Source organism: Pezoporus wallicus, unplaced genomic scaffold, assembly GCF_028554395.1.
Source record: "Pezoporus wallicus isolate ANWC-B61680 ecotype Strahan unplaced genomic scaffold, APGP_CSIRO_Pwel_v1 contig_5524, whole genome shotgun sequence".
Classification (NCBI taxonomy): domain Eukaryota; kingdom Metazoa; phylum Chordata; class Aves; order Psittaciformes; family Psittacidae; genus Pezoporus; species Pezoporus wallicus.
The window spans coordinates 611,529-624,711 of record NW_026636622.1 but is presented as its reverse complement, the minus strand read 5'-3'; the positions used below and the strand labels follow the sequence as shown (position 1 = coordinate 624,711).

Below are 13,183 nucleotides of genomic sequence, written 5' to 3'. Positions count from 1 at the left end.
CTGATCATCCTCGTGGCCCTTCTCTGGACTTGTTCCAACAGTTCCATGTCCTTTTTATGTTGAGGACACCAGAACTGCACACAATACTTCAAGTGAGGTCTCCCGAGAGCAGAGGGGCAGGATCACCTCCTTCGACCTGCTGGTCGTGCTCCTTTTGCTGCAGCCCAGGTTACAGTTGGCTTGCTGGGCTGTGAGCATTTCCACTCCTAATTCCCTGCCAAAAGCTGAACATTGCTCTTTATAGTTCCTTTTGAAGACCTGCTAGCAAATCTTGTAGGAACAGGTCTTCTCCTGAAATTTTATTTCATGTTGCTTTCTGGTCTGTAAATATTAAAGAAAATGGCTTCTGCGAGTATATTAAATAATTCTGGTCTAACCAATGCTAGTATTGCAAGGAGAAAATATGCAAACTACAATAGAAATACAAATATTGAAGCCTATTTAAAACCTTGGTAGGTATCTAGGACATCAGTTAAGGAATATGGTTGCATTATGCTTGTACTCCACAAAAAAAAGAGACTTACAAAGGTCATTATCCTGAAGACCTAACAATCTACTTGGCCCTGCCTAATTTCTACTCCTGGGCAATACTGGCCTCCTCCCAGTATGCTTGAGACCACTGGGGTAAGTGGCCATTATGGTAATGTTTCCTCAGTCTGTACAGATAAAGGAAAATTATTCTAGCCTCATAACTATTCATAGGAAATACCTGTTATTCTATGGCCATTTTTGAGGTGAAATATGAATAAAGGAAAATCTCCTGAAACCACTCCTGCAACAAGGTAGAAGTACGGAACAGCAATATAAGCATTAAAAGAATAAAAGTATGTGCTATAACATGTATAGAAGTACCCAAGGATCCGAGTTCTTTCCATCCTTTCACATAACATAAGAAGCTGAAATTGGCAAGTTGATAGTAAAAGAGGTTTATTGACAATTTCAATCAATATGATAAGGTATATCTATGAAACATATTTATTTTCAAAATTCCTGATCCTGCTCTGCCACTCTGCAGAGCTGGTATTCTCCTTAAAAATCCAGCAATCTGAGATAGTGAAAAGAGCCTTGTTATAGCTGTGGTGTCTAAGGAGATGAAAAGCACAAGGTGTGAGTATAAAAGGAGTCGCCTCTCTCTGGTGCTACCCTAGGGAAAACCTGAAGTGATAGCAGAACAAATGAGGAGTGGGAAAGAAATAGATGTTCATCATCAAGGTACTGCATGACTGGGGAAAAAGAAGCGTATGACCATCATTTTATTGCCATCTTTACCCAGCGCTGCTTCCAAACAGCCTAGAACTGTTTCCATTCTTCTGTTGTTTCTGTTGCTCAGCTGAACACATGATTTCTGACACAAGGTCAGTAACACTTTAATTCATCTCTGAACCATCTTACCCAAACTGGTGAAGACTGCAAAAGATGGTATCAAACCTGGGCTTGAGGAGTTGCTTTATTATTTGAGAACAAATGTATTTCATTGTGTTGTTTTGCTTGTAACTCATATAAGTGACAGGATGGCTATTCCTTGAAAAATTCCTTTCAGCTAAAAGCAAGTAATATGACTTGTCTAGCTTGAATTAGGTAACTGGGATAATTGGAGAGGCATGGGGAAATGGCAAATGCAGGAATATGACTGCAGCAGCTTTCAACCAAAAGAAGAGATGCTTACTCAGTAAAAGAAAGGGGTTTTAAAAAAAATGTTTATTCATTTTCCTACAAAAGGAGCTAAATATTTCCAGGATACAGATTATGTGAGTATGTATTATAGGTTAGACTATAAATTGTTGTTCTGTGATAAGAAAAAATATTAGGTATTCATATTACTTGAGAAAAAAGTTACAAAGTCTTCTTGATTGGGAAAATAATAAATGCAGTGGACTTTTAGCTGATTCGGTCTAACTTAGAAGTCTGTAACAGAGGCTTAGACATAGCCTCTAGAGGTTTGCATGGTGTAGAATGATAATTCAAACACTCTGTATTTTGTTTGAGCTAAGAGTATGCAGGTGTTCACAGATTGTGGAGCTGCTATGTGTGCCTCTAAGGAAGCTAGTTTTCCTCTCAGTTTTTTGTCCCTTATTTCCTGAACAAAACTGGACCTCCTGGCACTCAGTCTTTAGCTAGCATTACATTTAGCAAAACTTTCTTTTCTTTTGTTCATCCTCATCCTACGGAGTGGATAAATTTTGCCATTTAGGTACCTAAGTTCTTCATTAAATGAGAAATATTTAAATCTGTTTATTTTCAATTGTCTGTTTTTTCAGCCACCTATCCAACAACTTGGTTGTCTGTACTTTGGAAACTTCACTGTGACAATGATCTATTTAGCTGCAAGTTGCCCAATAACTCTAGTGTTCCTCAGAGTTAGCCAAAAATGTTTCCTAATTAATCTACAGAACAAATGCATGGCATGGTAATGTAAGTAACTTGCTTCTCAGAAGAATGAGTGAAATCCTTTTCTCTGCAACTTTTGCTCCTTTCCTTGGATTCACTGATACTTTTGCCCTGATTGAAAGCGGCATCCTGGTCCAAACCTTAGCAGATAATCCAGATTGCTGTCAAACTCCTTTAGATAGGTGTTTAAAGTCAGCTTTGTCCCATTTAATTAACAAGTAAGGAGTACCAGACCAGCTCATTCAGTATTAGGCAGTACGTCCTCATCAGAAAAGCAGGGAACCTGTCTGGATTACAAGTGCTGAGCAGGGCTACTGACTGATGAATATACTGTTTTATCCAGAAAGAAGATATGGCTCTTTGTTGCTGTGATGTATTTGTTGCAGGGAATTACTTATTCAGAAGAACTCAGAAGAACTCAGAGAGCTGTGGATCCTGAAGCATTTATGAATATTGTAAGTTGCTCAATAGATGTCATTGAGCTCATGAGCTCAACGCTCAACATGTCTCAAAGCAGAGGGGTTTCTAGGTGTTAGAAATAACAGGGTGGATAAGCTGCCTTTATTTTACCCATCATCTCTAATCACTGTATATACTCCTCCTACTTCTTCTCTTCTCTCTTCTCTTTTTTCTCTTCTCTTCTCTTCTCTTCTCTTCTCTTCTCTTCTCTTCTCTTCTCTTCTCTTCTCTTCTCTTCTCTTCTCTTCTCTTCTCTTCTCTTCTCTTCTCTTCTCTTCTCTTCTCTTCTCTTCTCTTCTCCTCTTCCCTTCCCTTCCCTTCCCTTCCCTTCCCTTCCCTTCCCTTCCCTTCCCTTCCCTTCCCTTCCCTTCCTTTCCCTTCCCTTCCTCTTCTTGAGTTTGATAGAAATTAAATCAGACATCTTTCCTTAGTAAATCTCCAGAGTTAATTTAATTTTAAATATCGGTTACCAGTTTGCTATTGCTGGCACTATCTCCCTATCTGAAAAGAATGACCCTTTGGAATGTCAGCATATCGTCAGCAAAGGCAACTCTAAATAACTTATAGTGTATGTTTTCTCATTTTTTGAATGACCAGCATAGCTCAGAAGCAGACAGCTTTTAAGAAGAGCACCTCTTGGCAAGCAAGCTTGTTTAGATCTTTAGTCACTTGTTAAAATCTTGGGGTTTCTGTGCCATGTGGCAAATTACATTGCGCAATTCACTGAGTACAAGGTATAAAAACCAATCCTCTTTTGTAACAAAACAGGTTGAGTGTTACATGTCAAAAGTAGTACTTTATTTCAGAGCTTAATAGTGGCTGTGCTAGCAATATTTCCCTTGTGACTATGCAAGTGGCTGATCCTGGTTTTTCCATAATGTAGTCAGTTTTTCAGTGGTACTCACTGCATATGTGCCATTCACAAAAGGGCAGTTGTGAAGCTCCCTGGTTTTCTCTGAAGGTAGTTTAAATAAACTGGTTTCACTTGCATGACAGCAGATCTGGAACATGTATCTGAGCAGCTCTTTATCTCTAAGGGAAGATGAGAGAGAAGCTAATGGAATCATAAGCTATTTCTATGAGCTTATAATGATTCTTGTATCACCAGAGTGCAAGGGCTTGTGATGATTGTACAGCAGTAGCGTAATACAGGTGGGGTTTAACAGATTGTAACTGAACAGTTGAATCCTAGATCTAATACAAAGAATGAAGGAAATTTGTTGTAGCATTAGGGTTACAATATCCAATCTGGTATTGCATTATTCAGATGCTTAATATACATAGACTAAATCCCTAGTTGTATCTGCTTTCTAACATTTCTTCATTGTGAATATCTTATGCGGATAATATACAAAATAGACTTGTGCAAACAAATACATTTAACTTCTCTCCTAGAATGAGCTCATTACTTACAAGGGGTACCCTAGTGAGGAGTATGAAGTGACAACAGAAGATGGCTATACTATTACCCTCAACCGGATCCCTTATGGTACACAGAATCAGGGAAACCCAGGTACAGTTTGTTAATATGAGACAAAACTAGCCTAGATAGTGCATGTTCTGGAAAGAGATACCTTGTATTTATAAAATATCCATCAAAGCTTGTATATGCAAGTGAAATTGTAGCAGAGAATTATGGCAAGAGCAACCTGATTTATGTCAGCATACCTATTTATAATAAAACTCCACTATATATGAAACATATACCCTCATAATAAGAGTTGATAAGTAAAATGGGGTTTTAAAAAATAGGGTAAAGGCTGTAATCTGCCCAATCAGCCTGTTTTGTGAAAGCTGTTCCAGCTTCTGATTCTGCTTTGGTTTTGCTTACACCTGGTAAATATCAGGTAATGATTATATTTTGGGTAAAGGAAACCTCTGCAAACAATCCCACACCTTCATTCTTTATATCAGTGTTGAGAATCTCAAGTTAATGCAGCTGAGTTATACAGTGACCAGAGGGTGCCAAACTAGTTTTCACTGGTGTCAGACAGATCTTTCCATAAATCCTTACAGAAGCTTAGAAGTTCTCTCTTTACAGTTTTGTTTTTATAATTAGTTTTCTCCCTTTAAATTGGTGCAGGAACAAGTCCAGTACTGACAGTAATATTTCTGAACTACCAGAAAAGAAAATGAATTGTTTTGTTTCTATTTGTTTTTCAGCTTTAAAACCTGCTGTGTTTCTCCAACATGGATTACTGGGAGACGCTAGTAACTGGGTCACAAACCTGCCCAACAACAGCTTGGGATTCCTACTAGCTGATGCTGGTTTTGACGTTTGGATGGGAAATAGCAGAGGGAATCGCTGGTCCAGAAAGCATCAAAATCATTCCATTGATCAAGACGAATTCTGGGCTTTCAGGTAGATGGAACCATTGAAAGGCATCTCCATTGCCCATATTTATTTAAGCTGGCTAAATCAGGGGTTTACATATGCTACCTTTTACAAAGCACTCTCTATGTTCACTTTTGCTGAGGTGCACTTTGACAGTAATGGAGACTATTACTGATAGAAAAAGTTCTAGAGGCATAACAGCAGAGCAACACAGAAGAACCTGCACAGGTCATCTCCAAGCTTTTCCTTAGTTCCAGAAACAGTTTTGAAGGCTATTTAGAAGCGCTAGTCTGTATATTACAATAATACAAAAATCACAAAAGGAGAAAATGTAAATAATTTTGCACTTATTTTAATGAGCTTTTAAAAACAGACCATTTATTTAATGGCAAATTGTATAAAATAAGTAATTCTGTGGAAGGAGCTCTGTAACTATATCACCACTTGTCCCTTTTGTATAGATGCATACAATTCAACCTGACACTCCTTGAAATTATAGTCCTTCCTTTGATGTAAAGGGAGAAAATACCCCAGAAAATTTTGAGTCGTATCTTCCATATCCAGTGCCAGAAAAATAGCAGAATGATTCATTTCACAGTTCATGCTGTTTCTGTGCTAACAAGCCTGTAATAAAAATGTGAATTCAAAGTCTGATTTTTAATTTATGCATAACTCCTTCAATTTCCTGCCTGCAGTTTTGATGAGATGGCAAAGTTTGATCTTCCAGCAGCAATAAATTTCATTGTGGAGAAAACAGGACAGGAAAAGTTGTACTATATTGGCTATTCACAAGGTACTACCATCGGTAAGAAAAATGTGGGGTTTTATCAACTCTATGCAGGTGTGAAAAACATGGGATAAGCTGTTTCAGCATAAAGAATTTTTAATTTATTATAAAGACAGTAAAACATAATGGGCCAAGTTCACTGCTGCTCTAAGTCTCTCTATTTAGTTATACTGGATATTATTGTGGCCATGCAAATTGTTTTATTCCAAGATGCAAGGGCATGCCCAACAGCAGCTGATCAGTTGACCAAAATAAACAAAACAGGAAGATGAAAGTACAGAAAGAGAAGTTGGCCAGTTTGACAGGACAAAAAAAAAGACACACACACACACAAAAGAAAATATGAAATTGGATTGACCATAAGAAAAACAGCTGCACCTCCCAGTAGTACGTGAAATGTATGAATGTGCTTCAGAAGTGTGCATTTATGTTTAAATGGGTTTGAAAAAAAGCTGCAAAGGCAAAATATAGACAGAAATTTCTCTCTGAAGAGGGAAATAAAACTACAATCTGGTAACACATGGAGAAGAGGGATTTAACACAAATCGAGGCTGAACTGTGATCTCTGAACAACTAACAATAACAACAACTAACTACAAGGTTGCTTGTAGGTTTGAAATTGCAGAATGGCGTTTATAAGTAATGAAAATAGTCTGATGTAAAAATGATTTTCTTTAACTCGCCTTTTTTTTTGTTTTCTCAGCTTTCATTGCTTTTTCAACAATGCCAGAGCTGGCTCAAAAAATCAAACTGTATTTGGCATTGGCACCTGTTGCTACTATTAAGTACGCTAGAAGCCCAGTGACAAAACTTCTCTACCTTCCAGAAACATTGCTCAGGGTATGTGATATCTTGGTTTCAAATGTTTAACCATATAGTTGTTTGTTTAGCTTTTAAAATGGATAAACAGAAAGTATAGGGCTTTACAAAGTCTAATCATCTGCATGTGGGTAGATTTACCTCATGACTGAAGTCTTTGGAAGTTCAGACTGGACATTAAAAGAAGCTTTTTATCTAGGGCAGTAGTCCAGTATTGGGATAGGTCTCCCAGAGACGTACAGAGGTGCAGATCCTCAAAGGTTTCCAAGATTCCTGTAGACAAAGCCACAATCAATGTGCAAGCTTAGACCTAAACTATGAATTGGAGTTAACGTTTAACACATCTCTTGATTAAAAGTGATGTAACCCAAATTAAGTAATGCCTGAGCAGGCTGATGCAATGGAAAAAAAACCCTACCACCTAATTTCTCTCTTATTTATGTGAACATCATCTGGCAAACGAAGAGAAAGCAAGTGAGAACCACTGAAAGTGCTAGAGAAGAGGAACAGGACACAAACACCTTTTAAAAACAACAGCACAATATACAAGTGTACATTCTTAAATGAATGTTACCTTTGTATTTTGCAGGGTTTGCTTGGCAAAAGAGAATTCCTTCCTCAGACTGAGTGTCTGAGAAGGCTAATAGTTCCTGTCTGCAGCAACCCTGCTTTTGTCAGGCTTTGTAGAAGTGTCTTCTTCGGTCTGGGCGGCTGTAACCTGAGAAACATTGACGTGGTATGTATAACTCTTTTACAGCTCTACTGAGGGTTTAAACTTCTGCTCCCAAAACTTACCTTCTGTGGTGTGAAGTGAATCCTGAATTTCTATTAGTCAGCATCACATTGCAGGGAACAGTCCCCACTACTGCACAGCAATATCTGCTAGTTGCCCCATCACTGGCAGAAAACCACTGCCTCACTCTTTAGAAGAGCACTTGGCACCATCCGTACAATCAAAAACTGCTCAAAGTCCCCCCAGAACTCTGCAGTCTGCCTTCTGCCATACCTCACCTAGGGCGCTGTCTCTTGGTTCACACTGTGACTACCAGTCTCATCAGAGATCTTCAGTATGCTGGCACACCATGGGAAGAGAAATAAAAACCCCTACTTGCTTCGTGCTTTCAGGAGCTACAGAGAAAGGAGCACACTCCCTTGCCTTCCTCCAAGCCTTGCACCACCAGGGATGTGCTCAGAGGCACAAGATACCTGGGGGTACCTGACAGAGAGTTGGCAGCCACTGGGGACTAATACATACTTGGACACCTCATGCTATGTACAGCCGTAGGTGAGACCAGCTGGCATTAAACTTTTGCTCCAGCCTTTTCCAGAAATGCCTCCAAGCACGTTCACTGAGGAAGGATTACATAGCAACTTGTTAAGAAACCCCTGCAGAACTAGGGTGTGTTTTATTTCAAGTAGTCACACAGTCCTCAGGCAGTCATAGTTCCTTTTGCTGTTCTGCCCAACAGCGATCCTCTCACCCAAGATGTGTTATACACTCCTGACAAAAAAGAGCCCACCTAGTGTGAGATCTAAGTTGCTGACTTGCTATCCTATCCTTTCTATCTGTAGATTCTTTTAGATTCTCAGTCATCCAAGAAAATGTTCTGGTTGGGGGTTGTTCTTTCAGTGCTCCTCCAAACCTGAGACATTGCCACGTCTGGAGTAACTCTGAGGGAGTCGATGACCATACCACTCCAGTTTCTGTTGTTTCTATTGTTACACAACTCTGCTGTGGCAGATATTTTGTTCTATATCTGAATAGAAGGGAGGAAGAGAATACTCACTGAATATTTTCTTTCAGAATCGAATCAATGTGTATATTGCACAAACCACTGCTGGAACTTCTGTGCAGAACATAGTCCACTGGAGTCAGGTACTAAGAAACTTCTGGAAATCAAAATAGATACTCACTTCTGTCTGAATGGTATAGAATGGGTATAAGCTGATATTCTGCCATGAATCCATTGCTAAGTTCTTGGAAATACATGCGACTTGTGGTTTACAATTGAAATCTTAATTCAAACCACTATTTTCCATTGATCCTTTGCCAGCAGGATAGAAGTACCCTATGTGATTCAGGTACATTTGAAGCCAACAATGAAACATGGTATTTCTGTAAAAACATGTATGCTGGCAGCTGTGTATACAGATGTATATATCTTTCTTCCTCCTGTGTGTCTAGTACCTTTTATAAATGATGTCCACAGTTCTGTACACTTTACCTTAAGCAATTAGTATGTATCCAATCTGGAGTCAAGAAATGAGCAAGACATAGGCTGCTTTATGAAATACTGGATTTTACTGGTAAAAGCCCTTGTATTTTCATCACTTGTTTCCAAAGCTCTCAATGTCTGAGCAGTAATAGTACTATAAATAGTATACTCTTTATTCAGTACACTTGTTATATGCTTTACTTACAAGGTACTGTGACAGTACATCCTCAGCAGCAGTGCTGAGGAAAGCTGCCTTTCAGGCTTTGGTTTCACACTTTCATGATTCATAAAGTCTGGGCTCAGTCACAGAAGCTGCTGCATGCAGGACAGGTTTCCCAGCAGCACTGCAGGCTCTGGAGCAAAGCAGGAAGCATTTGCAAGCACAGTGAGCTTGCAAGAGCTTTAATGCACTTTTTAACACAGCACAAATAAGTCTGGGTAACACCTGCACAGGCATTTACTCAAAATCAAAGAATACTTTTGGCTGTGAATTTACATAAAATCTTAGATTTGATTAAGTTGCTTTTGTGACCATCCTAGGCCTGTAAAGAAAAAGGGTTGCAAAAGTGTAATGGGGGAAGCTCTGCAAATTGTTCAGGTTTAATTCAGCATCTAGCCACAGCCTGGCAAGCACAAACATGCAGGACTAATACTCCTAAGCCTTCACTGTCATTGCTGTTCTTACTATTAAAGGAGTTAACAGTTTGCCTTCAATGTTAAGATCCCATTGATGGTGTCTCTCACAGTAATAACAACCCACACTGTAGGCAAAGCCAAGGAACATAAGGCAAGAACTTCTTTATTCAAACCAGAGAGAGAAGAAAAAACATAAGAAGGAGTCCCTCACAAAGCTGAGTGATGGTAACATGACTTTCAGAAAAAGACACAGCAGCAGTAACAAAGTACTGGAACAAATTGCCTGCAAAGGCATCCCTGGACCTTTCTGGGCCGGAGCCATGGTAGTTTTGGTTGTAACAAAAACATTTGACGCCTTTTCACTAATTGAGACTTTTAGTTAATTTAATGTTGTCTTTTTCAGAGCTCTTAGAACTTCTGCTGAGGCTTTAGATTGGAGTCAGAGGTTCAGCAGGGAAAGAACCCACAGACTTCTTATACGATGGCTTTGTAACTACCCTTCTCTTGTTCTTCCTCTTAGGAAGCCCATTCAGGGAAGTTCCAAGCTTATGACTGGGGCAGTTCAAAGAAGAACATGGAAAAATACCAACAGGTATATTTTGGTGAAATAATATTATAACACTCGGACAACACAGAAGCACACATGAAGAGAGCAAGGATGTGGTAGGATACATTTTCAGAATACATATAGATGGAAGTATTACTACCTTCCAGTTTGGAATTCAACAGAGAAAACATGCAAGCACTAATGGCAACAATCAACTAAAAAAAAAGCAGGGGAGGGGGGGGTGAGGGGAGACAGAAACATTTAAATTAAAAAATGATCAATAAGAATAAAAAGAAATAAGGGCAGGAAAGATAGAATAATGAATTTGAAAAAAGAAAAGTACATCTATTTGATAAGACTAAAGAGGCATCTCGCCTACTAGCATGATCAAAGCAGTTGCCAATGTATAAGTGCTTAAGAGAACAATATTAGGAAGAGGGCAACTGGAGAGCTAACAGCTACCCTGGATTCTGGAAGCCAGAGGCATAAGGAATTTGTCCTCAATTCAAGAGTCTAATCCTGTCCTTTGACCCTCCTACACTTTAGGTCTCCACAACAGCCTGTCATTATGGGTTACACATTTTAATTATAGCTCGCATGAAGAGCAACTTCCTTTGGTTTGTCTTGAATTTGCTTGCCCCTGGAAAGTCACTGGATGATTTCGAAGTTTTGTGTTATGAGAAGTAATAGGGTGATTCCTTCCTGTGCTCTTTTTTAATACCATTTGTGATTATATAATGCCATCACTTGAACCTGCTCTGTCCTCTATTTTCCAAACCCAGGAGTCCTAAACTATTTGTTATTCCAGACTCCTTTTCAACCTTGTCACATGTGCTTTCTAACTAGACCATGTAAGTCTTCTGGGGCTGACCAGTGCTTCAAAAGGACCAAGATGAGGGTTTATAGAGGCATCCTGACATTTTCTATCTTGTTGCAGTTTCCTGTCCTGTGAATTCCTAACTGAGAGAGCAAAGACCAACAGTAACACTATCAGCTCAGGAGGCTTTTTTCCTTTGTGTTATCAGCTGGGCCATCCCTACAAGCAGACAGAAAAGACAATCAAGGGAATTTCTTCCTGTTTAGTTTAGGCGCCTTTACTTTGAACACTGGCAAAAAGAAACCTCAAATGCATGTCTAAAGTTTGCTGTGCTTTCCTAGACATCCATTCCTGTATTTATTCATGTTTTTCAGGCTACTCCTCCTCTCTACAATGTAGAAGAGATGACTGTACCAACAGCAGTATGGACTGGGGGGCAAGACTTGCTTGCAGATCCCAAGGATGCAGCCATTTTACTGTCTCAAATTAAAAGGCTCATCTACCACAAAAGGATTCCTGGATGGGCACACCTGGATTTCATCTGGGGATTGGATGCACCTTTGCACGTGTACAATGAAGTTATTGATCTGATGCAGAAGAATGCTTAACCCACAACCAGTAGCCATACCTGATTCATGCTAAGACGCTTGTTTTCACTGAGTATACACAACACTTTGCATCTGATGGTTTCTGTTGGAGTCAGAGAATGGGTTCCTCCTGATGTTAATTTCCCAATACATGTCACTGCAATGCCTTTTGCATCCTGATGATGCACTTCATATATTCTGGTAACCTTGTGGATCAGTAATCACTTTTTAATTGGTACATCCTCATTCTGCAATAACTGTACTTTGCTGACAGAAGAAAGGGTTTTTTTTGCAGCCTGCTTTCTTCTTTAAACCCTAACAATAGTGAAAGCACTGACTTTCTCTGGATATGTGAACACCACAGAGTTCAAGGTGTTTTCCATTTTTTGTATTGTTTCTCAGTTTATGGGGCTTGCAGTTATTGCAAAGTAAGCCAAGACTAACTCTAGCAGTTATGGTATTGATTAATTTTATTATTAGATGAGACAATGAACAGAAAGTAAAAAATGAGTTCACACCAAAAAACTCACTCCTGACAAGATGATGGTTTGTCTTCATTTGAAACAGGGCTGCTCACTTTTTTCATGAGAAAGAGTGAGGGACACAGGGAGGGTAGACGCAGCAGAAAACAGTAGTCAGTCTCATGGTTCAAGCATGCACTTGGAAGATAGAAAACTTGGGTTCAATATCTGTCCCCTCCTTCAACACAGAAAAATCTTGGCAAATTCAATCTTTGCTGACAACAGCTTCAGGATCTGTGTACATGAGCTTTCCAGGGTGGGAGAAAGGAGCTGCTTTCATCTTGGCAATGCCAGCACTTCAATGGGACACTTTGGTTCAAAATTACCCTCTGAACCCAGCAGGAACCTCCCATCTCTTGCCATTTCACACGGAAACTACTGGCTGCCAAAGAGCTGAGCTGTTCTAACCCTTATCATGGCTATGAGAAGCCTCTTTGGGTTTTAAACGCTAAAATGAAAAGTACTCAACCACAGCCAGAAAGAATCCGTTATCTCCATCTCATGTGTAATTAGACCCCTTTGCTCATTAGTGGGAAGGGCTGCTTCGAAAACAGTGCTGAAGAAATTGTCATCCTATTTAATTTCCTGGGTAACTCTGGCTCTACCAATCCTGTTTCAAATGGGTACTTATTGCACAAAGACTGTGCGTTGAAGGATACCCTCCATGGTTATTAGGTTACACCATCATGGTTCACTGTCCCTCCACAATGAGATGTCATTAGCTTCACTATGAAAAGAAACACAGTGCATTTAGGGGTTTCCTTTCAGAGTGACACCATCATTCTCCATTTGAATCAAATGTTAATATGGACTAATCTGGGATGTTAACCAGGGCAGGTACATCTGTTACACTAAACTGGTTATACTCTATAACCAAAGGGTCAATGTCTCACTCTGTGATATGGTTCATTAGCTGAACAAATTAACCATGCCTGGTATCACTTCTGTTCCTTTCCCTTCCAAGACAAACAACAGGTCTATTTCATTTCCTGAGCCCACTGCTGAAGCCTATCCCATCGCTTTGTTCTCCATGAATGTAAGTAGAGTTTGAACCAAACAAAACAGCTCCCC

The 13,183-nt window shown here is 39.5% G+C and overlaps 1 protein-coding gene across 3 annotated transcripts; it reads left to right on the top strand.

The window, feature by feature from the left end:
• The first annotated feature begins 1,064 nt into the window (after positions 1 to 1,064).
• Positions 1,065 to 12,039, top strand: LOC130594823 (lipase member M-like). 3 transcript variants are annotated; one of them, XM_057401017.1, is made up of 10 exons: positions 1,065 to 1,355; positions 2,732 to 2,843; positions 4,243 to 4,360; positions 5,011 to 5,209; positions 5,878 to 5,987; positions 6,673 to 6,809; positions 7,378 to 7,524; positions 8,593 to 8,664; positions 10,161 to 10,232; positions 11,379 to 12,039. In XM_057401017.1, the coding sequence occupies exons 1-10, from the start codon at positions 1,339 to 1,341 to the stop codon at positions 11,610 to 11,612; spliced, it is 1,218 nt and encodes a 405-aa protein (XP_057257000.1). In that variant the 5' UTR covers positions 1,065 to 1,338; the 3' UTR covers positions 11,613 to 12,039. The 3 variants fall into 3 exon arrangements, with proteins under 3 accessions (XP_057257000.1, XP_057257001.1, XP_057257003.1); XM_057401018.1 differs by having other exon boundaries at positions 1,066 to 1,355; positions 2,775 to 2,843; XM_057401020.1 differs by lacking the exon at positions 2,732 to 2,843 and having other exon boundaries at positions 1,066 to 1,355.
• Positions 12,040 to 13,183: the final 1,144 nt, after the last annotated feature.